Source organism: Hippocampus comes, unplaced genomic scaffold (assembly GCF_001891065.2).
Source record: "Hippocampus comes isolate QL1 unplaced genomic scaffold, H_comes_QL1_v1.1 scaffold186, whole genome shotgun sequence".
NCBI classification, from domain to species: Eukaryota; Metazoa; Chordata; class Actinopteri; order Syngnathiformes; family Syngnathidae; genus Hippocampus; species Hippocampus comes.
The window spans coordinates 1-11508 of record NW_017806236.1 but is presented as its reverse complement, the minus strand read 5'-3'; the positions used below and the strand labels follow the sequence as shown (position 1 = coordinate 11508).

Sequence of the window (11508 nt, the reverse complement as noted above, 5' to 3'; positions counted from 1 at the left end):
CTCCACACTCACTTCAATGGGGCAGTGGCCAGTGGGGGGCAGCCCTGCACTTAACACTAGGAAGTGTTTGGGTGGGCAAGTGACTGCAATAGGACACTACCGACTGTAAGACACTCAACGTGCAGCGGGCAACTTCCACAGCCAGAAGCACATCCACAGCGGGCTGAGTGGGATCTTGGAAGGCGTTGCCACGGAAATTGACATCTTCAATCAGGTAGGACGCGATTGGCCTCACTTGAACGCGGGAGCACTTTTTCCATGACAGTGTAGTTAAAAATAAATCTCTCTGAGGCTTTTTTTTTTTTTTTTGCTTCACCCCCACTCATCCATGTGCACTTGTTCTAATGGCAAGAAGAGCACTGTTTTGTTTTTAAGTTTACCACTTCTGAGGTGTTAAGTTTCATCTTATGTGATTTTTTTTGTGTGTGTTTTAAAATATAAAATTATTCAGCAAGTGTAGTTAATTTTGGCTTTGGTGTCAAAGCACGACGTTTTTTTTACTGTTGCACGTCATGCAACACAAGCTGTGAAGTATCCTTACCCACCACATACTGTATTTGATTTCATCAGTGAGCTGCTCCTGCGCCGTCCTTCCAAGATTAGGAAGCTTCATTCTTTACATTGACTCAAGGGGAATGTTGCATACACACCAGGAGAACTGGGAAATTGCTCACACACACACACACACACACACACACACACACACACACACACACACACACACACACACACACACACCAGTCACCCCTGTCTGGTCCAATTTGACAGGACGCAAAATTGATTTTTGCCTGATTCAACAGGTACACCCGTGGCTCTCACACAAAATCAAAGACTTTTAGGTCCACTCAGTATAATAAATCTTTGCTTCAATACATATTAAATCAGACACTTTCCAGTCAGGACCAAAATTATTCATATGGCAGGGGAATGAATAGTTTCGATCTTGAATGTATGTTCCGTATATCACAATAGCTCTACTATAGCCCCAGTATGTTATGATGTACATTTGTTTGGGGCCCCCTATCAGTTTTAGCTTTAAATCATGCACGTCACACTGCACAGCAACCATTTTTTTTTGTTGTTTTGTTTTTGTTTTTCAGAATGGAAACTCGAAGGGAAACGTCCAACAGCTGCGGGACAATTTGTCTGAAGTACATTCTCTTTATATTTAACATTCTTTTTTGGGTAAGTTACAAAATTAATCTCAATAGTTTGATGAAAAACAATATGTTTCCTTTTCAATCTTTCACCAAGCGCATGCTTTGAAGGTACAGGTATAATCATAATCAGGCAATGTGTTATTTGTTTAAGTGTTATACTTGAATAAGCTATATATTTGAAAGACAATCAAAGATGGAGGAGAATTTATTCAGAGGGTGTGCTCATTTGAAATGTGTGTGTGTGTGTGTGTGTGTCTATCCTGAGCATCTATTTCGGCTTCATCAAAGAAAAAATCATGACAATTCTCTAAGTGTGTATAAAATGAATCAAGTCATTTGTTCTCTCAGCTTGCAGGGGGTGCCGTACTCGCTGTGGGCGTGTGGACTCTGGTGGAGAAGAGTGACTACATCAATCTGCTCAACTCCAACTTCTACACCGCATCCGCTTACATCCTCATCGCCGCAGGAGCCGTCGTGATCGTCACCGGCATCATCGGATGCTGCGCCACTTTGAGCGAGATGAAGAGTCTTTTGATTGTGGTGAGGGGGGGAAAAATGTTTATTGTCCTCATTATTAAGTTAGGAAAGTCCTGTTCAAGATTCTGTTGATACACACGCTGGTCTGAAGGCATCGAAAGTTAATCCTAGGTGACCTTGTTTCTGCCTGCAGCTCAGTGGGACGGAGGGCCCACCCTAAGTGGAGCCGCAGCATGACGTGCCAGGTCACGTGGCTCGTGTCCTCAAGAGTTTATGTTTTTAGAGTTCAGCTAATGTTAGAGGAATGAGGAGCATCACAAGCGTCCGCGTGTAGCAGACATGCAGACGCAGCCGGAGGATACGTGTTGTGTAAATGGAGAACTTGAAGTCAACAAACCCACCGACATTAGTACTACGATGACAGGAACAACTTGCTGTGTAGCTTGAAAAGATTTGATATCATGACATGTTTGAATATCTTTTGGACAACACGTCCTAAGCAAGTGGTCGCGACCTTTGTGAAACTGTAACTGAATACTGACATGTGTTTTGATTCATGTCGTTGTCATTTGCTTTTTCTATAAAGCAAAGGGGGGAAAATGGATTCGGAAAACACATTTTCAAGCCCGGCCCTACAAATCTGATTGCCAATTGTATTGTTTCTTATTTTGAATATCTCCTGCAGTATTTGGTGCTGTTGCTCTGTGTTTTTCTGCTGGAAATCATCGCTGGTGTCTTGGCGTATGTTACCTACCAAGAGGTAAGCTTTTACCCTCATCGATTGCTTTGGGGTTTCTTTTTATTCAAGTGCTACCCCTGCCCTTTCAATCCAAGTCCAGCATATATTTTTAAATGCCACTGCAAATTGAAAAGAAATCGTTTTTCTTAATGCGTGCTCCTTGATTACATTCCTGCTTCTGCTCATCTGTGTTTTCTGTCTTTTTGTTCCCATCATTTTAACACAAGAGTTAGGTTGCCAGTTTACCATAAATGCTGTCTGTACACTTTGAGCCTTCTCACTCTTTTCTTCTTTCCCCCCCCCTCCTTTTCTTGCTCCAGTGTTTCCCTTTCTGCCACCAGGTAATCTGCTGCCACTTGATTTATTTTACAGGTGTATCTCAATAAATTAGAAAATCATACAAAACTTAAATTATTAATTGTTTAATTGAATAATAGAAACTTAGCCATTAAAGATTCACAACACACAAAGTGAACTATTTCATGATTGTATTTTTTATCTTGAGAACTTCAAATATAAAATGAAAAACAATCAAAATGATTTTCAATATAGAAATGGGTTGGAGAAGTGGCCTTTTGAAAAGTATTTTCGCTTGTGTTCAGTGCATCTGCTTCATGCATGAATGTTACTTTTGGAATTAAGCTGCTGCGGTTTAATATGAAATGCACATCGTCGCTCAAGTTTAAATCAACTCAAACGAATTCTGAACACGGTGAAGTCATACAGTATGTTGTCAATTTTGAATTGGGTTGGCTTTAGGATAGAGTGGAATTTTCCTTTGTGCACGAGTGCGTTTGCGCTGCTTGTGCTTCACAGCTGGATGAGGAGCTGAGGCAGAACTTGAAGATGACCATGCAGCACAAATACCACCAAGCTGGAGAGGACAGTGTCACACAGGCTGTGGACAAGCTCCATCAGGAAGTGCGGATGCACAGTATTCACACGCTGTCTTGTTGAAATCTGCCTCACCGTTGTGCATGTGTGTTCTTCCCTCTCAGTTCCAGTGCTGTGGCAGTAACAGCTCCTCAGACTGGCGAGACAGCATTTGGATCGAGGCCACGCAGTACCAGCAGCTTGTTCCCGACAGCTGTTGCAAAACTCCCAGCATCCTCTGCGGCATCAGAGACCATCCCTCTAATGTCTACAAGGTAGAGGTGAGAATGTGTGTCCACTTGACACCAATTGACTTACAGTATTAACAATATTCTAAATTTGTTGCCTCTGCTGTGCTGCCAGGGAGGCTGTGTCATGAAATTGGAGGAGTTTATTCTCAGTCAGCTATATATTCTCGGTGCACTGGGCATTGGGATTGCAGTTTTACAGGTGAAGTCCCTCAAGTAAATATTGTAACAAATGTCTCCATTTTCATCTGGATGCATGTTAAGTGCTGAACTGACATGTGCTTCGTATCTTTTATTTCAGCTTTTTGGGATGATGTTTACTTGCTGCCTTCATCACAATCTGAAAGATGAGCCATACTGACGTTGGCATTTTTTTTAGTGTCTTTACCAGATGAGCGTGCTTTGAGACTTTAGTGCCTTAAAATGTCAAGCTTAAATTTGAGCTGCTGGGCAGCACTTCACTCTGCAAAACGGCTTCCTTTTTATGTCAAGGGTAATGCTGAAAATGAAAGCTTGATGTGGTTATATTTACAAATGCTTTACTGCACTGCTGTTCTTGGTGTGTCACGAGGTTTAGTTCAAGAAATACATAATATGAACAATAAAAGCAATTGTAATAGTTCCATGTATTGCATTTACTGAGAAAGTCTTCCAATGCATGCACTGTGATTAAAGGGTTGATAAGACACAAATATTTTTTAAAGGAAAGGTGTGCATTTAGTGGCCCATTCCATTCTTTACCCACAAACCAATTCCATTAACAAGTCCTACAGTGTCATAATTGTTGAACTACCTTTGTAATTTTTTCCTAAAGTTTCACACTTTAAATGTAGTCATACTTTAATTAATTTATCACAAGTTTACTTGATTTATTACAAAAATAACTGAAATGTCAGTAAAATGAATATTAAATAATAGGTTAATAAACTATAATTACATGAATTACAAACGAAATTAAAAGGAACATGGATTAATTTAATATAATTAAAAAATTAAACCATCTACAACTGACTGTACTGCATGCTGTGTTCGTAGTCTGTACACTGTTATAGCGCCCTCTGTCGAGTGTTCGAAACAATGCAGTTTTTTACTTGGCGACTGTGCGCCTGCTTTTCTTGTGAAGGTTTGTAGGCGGATGTTGTGGTCAGCTGACCCTTCTTCCTCCTCGCAGCGCTTCCTATTTGTCATTGGCAAATCTAAATTTGATTGCTACTGTAGTATGTCACCGTTTTAAGGTGAAGTGAGCAAAAATAAATCACAATCATACTAAGAGAATGTCTGCGAAGCCGACTTGTTTGATTGTGTTGAGCGCCTCTCCGCAAGGTGTGTTTGACAAGCTACTTGATCTTCATTTCTCTGTCTTTTTCATAGCATTTCATGTATGGATATTGTAACTTGAGTTATGTTCACCGGTGCGTGCTAGGGGTGTCAGCAAAGTCATTCCAGCAGTGCTTCAATCTTTGCTCTTCTGTGTTTAACCTCCAGACGGCCACGCCGGCGGTAAGTCTCTTTTTTTTTTTTTTTTTTTTTTTTTTTTACTGGATAATGTAATCTGCTCAAAATGCACTCAAATATACTAAATTACAATGTCATTTAAAAAAATTATACTGTATTTAGAGGGGGGAAAGAATCCTGCTTTTGAGATCCTTATACTGTTTGAAGAGCCAAAGTTAAACGAAAATGTAAAAATCCAGTTTCAGTAATTGAAGGTAGGTAATGGCTTTAGTCCGTTTAGTCGTGTCAAATTTTCCCCCAAAATGCCAACATTTCACAAATTCTGCTAACACATTTAAAAACTTCGAGCACCAATGTCAATGTACAGGGATCCTCTGTCTACATTGAGTTCCGTTGCTCTGGCAAAATCCGAATTTGTCTTTCACTAACCTGTGTTAAGGCAACAGTTAAGTCAGAATTAAGTATTTGTATGAAAAAAAATATAGGCCCTAAATCGGATTAAATTGAAACACAGCAATTAGAGTAGTAAGTGAGCATGCTTTTTTTTTAATGCTGTGTGATGTTCAACTTAAAAAGTAGCCTGGATGTTGTTTTCAAGGGGAAGCCAATAGATTTTGTCGGGGTGGATGACAGCACGTCAAGATGGGTGCAGGACTTCAACATGAAACCTTATGCAACTCCTGCCAAACTTGAATCCATCGATGGTGAGAATCATTCACAGTCACTGTTGTGTTTCATTTGCCGGCTGCGTCACTATGACCTTTTCTTTGATTTATTTTCTAATAGGTGCTCGCTATCAGTCTCTACTCATTCCCGACTGCCCTGGAGCGCCCAACGACCTGGCACACAGCGGCTCACTGCACCGTATTCTCTCACATTTCATCTCTCAGAACAGTGAGACAGGCCTCTTTGTCAAATTTTCCTGTAAGTGTGCACGCTAATGAGAGTTTGTGTGCGTGCAGAGCCCGTGTGTGCAGTCGGACAGGGAGTATCAGCGTTGTGTTGCGCCACGGAAGGAAACAGGTGGATCTTCAACGGCTATAGTTTGACAGGGGTATGTTCAATATACATAATGCTTGGAATTTCCATCGATGGCTAACTGATTTAGAAACTCCTGGCACCTAATTCTGGCTGTATGCGTTTGTGTGTTTTTGCTGAAGCCATCAGTGTTTGAACTGGTGCGCAGCCCAGACTTTGCCAACCTGCCTTTAATCGTGGAAGACTTTGTGAAGGACAGCGGTGGCTCATACACAGGTGAGTGCAGATTCATCACAGCTGATGTTTTGATCAGATTTTTCAAAACTTATTTGGGAACATCTTTTCAACTTCGTTTTGCAGCAAGCCAAGAGGATGCCGTGCACGTTGTCACCGACAGACACCTGATAACTGGACAGAACATGCAGTCCACCTGGCTTGCTGTCAACAATTTAATTCTGCTCTCTAGTGCCAAGTAAGATTACCTGTATCAATTTCACGCCACTGTACATTGGTACCTTGACCTCAGAGTTTAATTTGATCTGTCACCAAACTCAGATGAATGCACTTGAGTATCAAATCAATTTCATTAGTCAAGGTCTCATTGTGAAGATTTATATAGCACCTGTCAACATTTTCAAAATGTATTGGCCAGTGAAGGAAATGCTATTGTATTATTTGGTCTGAATACACACTGCTTGATTTGTCCCGCGAAACAAACATGATTGATTTATTTGCAGTAAGGACACAGAAAACAGACTAAAAGTACCTTTTCTTTGTCACAATCAAAAATTAAATCCATTCAGTGGCTCAATGGAAGAGTTCATGTCACTTTCAGACCAACCGGACGCAAACAGCAATTTAAGACTCTCTCATGCAAAAAATGAGAAATATCAGGTGAAAAATCCGTGTGCTGATGACTCAAAGGAGGTCGTAGAAGTAGTCCAGCCCCTGTCCCAGTTCCCATAAGGAGATGCCAGTCCCCAGTTTTTCCGCCACAGCAATCCTCATGTGCACTGACTGGAAAGTCAAAGAACATTCATTTCAACTTATAACCATGAACATGATTTGTAATGACATTATTCATCATTTAAAACGTCATTGATCATTCAGAACATGTTTTTTTAAACCATTGTGCAGTGCATTTAAATAAAGTTGTACCTTCAATGATGGGTAGTACACCACACATTTCACTCCGTTGCTCCTGAAATAAAGCGATGGTGTATCAGTTGCGACCGCCATGTAGGTAGTCAATGATGAGGAAACAAAAGGACATTTTTACCTCTTGTAGGTGAAGTAATGCTCCGCATTATAGTCATCCCAGAGGATTTTTGGCTTATGTTCCCGCAAAATTTCGATGTACCTGCCAGAGGTCACACACTGAACCGTGACGCTTGATTCCACAAAAATATCAGTCATGCGTAAGAGTAGGGCCTAATCAGAATGCTCACCTTCTCCCAAGGATGGGTTCGGTTTGCTCATTTGAAAAGTCGAGGCCGTACAAATTGAGCCCAAGCAGAATTTTGGATCTCCATTCTTTCTTGGGGGCCAGCTGGAGGACGCAGTCATTCACCCAGGACACGGGGGAACTCGGGCCCGGTCTGACAACAATGAGGTAGTCTCATTTTCACAAGTTTGTTCATAAAGTACTGCAGGTGCAAGGACGTGCCCCTGAACATTGACGCCAGTTTACTGTGCAGCTGGAAAGCAGCCACAGTGCTTCACTTTTCCACATTTTGTGATGTTACTGTTATTCCAAAATGGGTTTCCCCTCTCTCAAATTACTACACACATCACCTCATAGAAACAACTTTAAAATTAATGTATGTGCAATTGTGGTTTTTGGTTTGATGATCTTGCAACCCACCATGCCCAAATGTTTTGTTTTGTTTTTTTTTTTTTACATTGAACATTATTTTTAAGCAGTGGCGGCTGTATATTTGCCCTTACTTGGCACCACTGGAGTAGTCGTACGTCATGAGGCTGAAGCCGTCCACCATTGGAGCCAGTTGCTCAAACTCCTCCCTGCCAAACATGCCATGCTGCCCAGTACTGATCAGGAGATAAATTTCACACAAGGTAAACAAGGTAAACATCGTCACCACTGACATGGTTAACTCATCTTACCGGCTTCACTCACCTCGTCACGGCAGGAGGAATGACGAGGATGCAATCGAATAGGTTAGCCTTCAATGACTCACACGTGTGTGTTACCAAGTGCACCAGTTCCCTGTTGGACGCACATGTACAGTGTTTCATCCTCGGTCAGGTCAGGGGCAGGTTTGGTGCTATTTCAAGTTCAAAAGTCCTTGCAGATGATTGACCACTGAGAAAAAAAAAAACTCACTTTCTTTTGTTGCCTCCCAGCTGGCTCCACAGCTCCAAAGTGAAACCGTCAAATCCCTCCGACTGTGGTACCAAACAAACGAAAGAGATGTGTAAATACACCATATGGACAAAAGAATTGGGTCGCTTGTCAATTGAAAAGAAGTTCCGAGCAGTGAACTCAAGCGCTAGTTTACCTTTGCAACCTTTACCAGCTCAATTCCCAGCTCCTCAATCTCATCTTCGCTGGCCAGCACGCTCATGTAGTCCTGATAGGACCAGCCGTCAAACAGTAGCCTCGGCACTGACCACAAACAATCCCGAGTCAAAAGCTGGAAAATTACACGAGGCCTTCGTATGCTTACCGATTTTCACTTTTTTGTTAGAGTTGCGCACCGCTTTGACCCAGCCTGGAAAAGACACAAACACTTAATGGACTCTGAATGACTTTAAAACAAAAGATCAAGTAAGCAGTGCACCTGTGTCATGGTCGTGAAGCCCCGTGACCTCAAAGCGCTCACGCCCTCGCCGGCGAAGTTGAAGCCACACCGGAGACACTGATGTCAGTTTGGGGCCAAACAGCTTGGCAATGTCATACCCGTGGGAATTCCACTAGTGAAAATAAACGGAGTGGAACACCTTTTAGGTGCGGCAATGGCTGCTGTATTTTGCTATTTTTTTCCCCATGGGAATCAAGTCGCCTTAACTCCATACAGGAAGCCTGGAACTGAGATTTGAAGCAGCACTGGTATTTGATTAATAGTTGAGAGTTAAGCGGGACGTGGTTTCAGCCTATTCAGCGGACATGTCAACAACTTTCTTCTCTGTGTCCAATTTAGAAGAGACATTTATTTTGACTTGTCGGGTTGATTAACAATATGTGTATTATTTTTTTTTCCAGTTCCACAGGATTATACAAGAGCTATTTGTTATGTTTTGACTTTCATGCACTAAATGCATTGCAAATTACCTCGAAGTATGCAGTGTTGCATACTACAAACACAAATTTGTTAATTAGATACACGATTGAAATGAAAAAAAAACCCAACAATACAAATGCGTGTGTTATTCACCAACAGTAAACCGGTGGAGGAATTGAAACTTACAGGTGTAACATAACCAAGTACTTCTCCTTTAAAAGTCCTCTGGATCTGAGCCCAATATCTCTTCTCCTCCCTCACAACATCCTTCCAGTTAACTGCTTTCGCCACCAGTCCTCTCTCCAACACCGACTCTGATGCTGGGGATGCCTGGGCACCAACACACAATGATGATACAGTACCGTCAAAAGTGCGCCTTTCCGCAAATGGTTTATTTAAAAAAAAAAAAAAAACATGACTAACTGGCGTCCTCCCAAAAAAATTTCACGCCTACATGAATAGTTACAACAGCAAATATAAAAAGTTTTAATTTCATTTAACACTCATTATGTAATATTACTCTTAAAAACAAATGGCTTACATACTGTATTTCATTTTGCAGGTTTATGAGTGTACATGCACAGGTCCCTGACATACGTAAATGATGTATCATTTCAATATACCGTACTCTTTTGAGAGGAATTAAAACTAGGGCTGCATAATATATCCAAAAAATATCGTCATTGTGATAGAGACCCGTGCAATGTTGGCTGGGGATAAATTCCACAGACAAAATATATATATATATATGTATCCGACGTGAATTCAAAGAAAGCCAGTCTGGGCTAACGAGGGTCCCGACATATGACACTTGGGGTTACGTACGTGGTCTGGCGGAAGAAAACGTACTCACTGCCGTCATTCATGTGTTATTTTATGGCTTCGAAGTACATTTCATAGAAATTGCACGATGACTGCACTAAGATAGCAAATGTTAGTTCGTATACATTCGGCTTACGTCGGCGATGTAGGAATGTAATATCAAAGTAAGCGTGTCGCTCACCTCATTTTCACGCTCAGCTTTCTGAGCTCTCTTCAAATCAGTTTTCGAGAGTGTTCCACTGACCAATGAACAGCAGCGAGAACACACCACGACAACTAACACCAATAACGCTGTTCTCATTTCCAAACAAAAACTAACTATTACTTTCAGGGTGGAAAAAAAATGGTGGCTCGGTCAGCTATGTGGGTTTGCGCCGTGAACAAAAGCCATAGAGAACGTTTCCGGCTGTGCGTTCAAGTCAAGACGGGCGACCCTATTCAGGTAGCTAAGAATAAACAGCTTTTAGGAAAAATATGAGCTAGTGACAAATAGCTTGTCGTGAAGAGCTTCATTGACAACGTGCCACGGTCATGTCAACAAAACACCCTTGGCCACTTCCGCTGGTGTGCTTTTCAAAATAAAAGCATTGTAAGAATACGTGTCCTCCAATTATCCCATAATGCAACAGAGTTGTATTTTTCATTCGTAACTTTCATTTAATCGTTCATTGGACCCTTATGATTGAGATGCACGCACACACACACAGAATACAAATGCATAATTGTAACCCCATCAAACGATAAGGATTTGAAAAATGACTACATTGGACTAGTGGTGTAGCATGCCTCCTTACAGGTCTGATTTCTGGGTTCTTTAAGTCAGTGTTTTTCAAACTTTTTTGAGCCAAGACACACTTCTTTCATTGAAAAAAAATTCGCGGCACACCACTAGCTGAAAACGTGAACACCCCCCCCCCTTATTTTAACAATTAACATGTTATATTGTTACTATAACCGTTTTAACATTGAAGAATGACGTCAAAACAGCTTGAATTGGAATCAAATGAACACAAAGAAAACAGTATTTTATTATCTTTCATATTTATTGTTTCACCGTCGTCCTGTATTCATGCGTCACAAACCCGCTTGTCTCTCGGCGAAACACAAGGCAATTGGCTAGCTGTTGCTGCTCCCTAGCGGTATGGGAGCGTACTACATGATTACTTTCTGGGCGAAAGACCACACAGGTATACAAATTGGATATTTTCCCGCGGCACACACGGGTTGAAAAACACTGCTTTAAGTCATGGTAGCAGCAGCCTTCCTATTTTCATGTTCTCAGGTTCTCCCTGTGCTTGGATTTGAATGAGTAAAAAAAAAAATCAGCAAGCATATAAAATGAGGATTCAAAATCTTGAAAAAATCAAGCCTTTCTCTCCGCTCTTGGTCACTGTGGGTGCATTGACAGAACATGTTGAACCACAGGCCACTTGACTGTCAACTGTCAATCTAATACCACTTCAATGACTTGAAAAATAATTATACTACTTTTTAACATATTTTTACACATATTT

The 11508-nt window shown here is 41.2% G+C and overlaps 3 protein-coding genes across 5 annotated transcripts; 2 read left to right on the top strand and 1 right to left on the bottom strand.

Moving 5' to 3' along the window:
* Positions 1 to 50: 50 nt before the first annotated feature.
* cd151 (CD151 molecule) lies at positions 51 to 4183 on the top strand. 3 transcript variants are annotated; one of them, XM_019857116.1, is made up of 9 exons: positions 51 to 214; positions 1101 to 1185; positions 1509 to 1700; positions 2323 to 2397; positions 2697 to 2717; positions 3193 to 3297; positions 3375 to 3524; positions 3613 to 3699; positions 3799 to 4183. In XM_019857116.1, exons 2-9 carry the CDS (start codon positions 1102 to 1104, stop codon positions 3856 to 3858), a joined length of 774 nt encoding a protein of 257 aa, XP_019712675.1. In that variant the 5' UTR covers positions 51 to 214; position 1101; the 3' UTR covers positions 3859 to 4183. The 3 variants fall into 3 exon arrangements, with proteins under 3 accessions (XP_019712675.1, XP_019712674.1, XP_019712676.1); XM_019857115.1 differs by having other exon boundaries at positions 3375 to 3530; XM_019857117.1 differs by lacking the exon at positions 2697 to 2717 and having other exon boundaries at positions 3375 to 3530.
* A 485-nt stretch (positions 4184 to 4668) lies between these two features.
* On the top strand, positions 4669 to 6511 carry gatd1 (glutamine amidotransferase class 1 domain containing 1). Its single transcript, XM_019857118.1, has 7 exons — positions 4669 to 4820; positions 4921 to 4997; positions 5551 to 5656; positions 5739 to 5846; positions 5915 to 6006; positions 6113 to 6206; positions 6291 to 6511. The coding sequence occupies exons 1-7, from the start codon at positions 4772 to 4774 to the stop codon at positions 6404 to 6406; spliced, it is 642 nt and encodes a 213-aa protein (XP_019712677.1). The 5' UTR covers positions 4669 to 4771; the 3' UTR covers positions 6407 to 6511.
* A 114-nt stretch (positions 6512 to 6625) lies between these two features.
* Positions 6626 to 10572, bottom strand: chid1 (chitinase domain containing 1). The gene is made up of 12 exons (XM_019857113.1): positions 10176 to 10572; positions 9359 to 9502; positions 8732 to 8864; positions 8618 to 8662; positions 8450 to 8556; positions 8275 to 8336; positions 8068 to 8157; positions 7878 to 7979; positions 7379 to 7528; positions 7210 to 7290; positions 7089 to 7131; positions 6626 to 6947 (listed from the first exon to the last, which is right to left on the bottom strand). Exons 1-12 carry the CDS (start codon positions 10293 to 10295, stop codon positions 6849 to 6851), a joined length of 1176 nt encoding a protein of 391 aa, XP_019712672.1. The 5' UTR covers positions 10296 to 10572; the 3' UTR covers positions 6626 to 6848.
* Between the last annotated feature and the right edge of the window lie 936 nt (positions 10573 to 11508).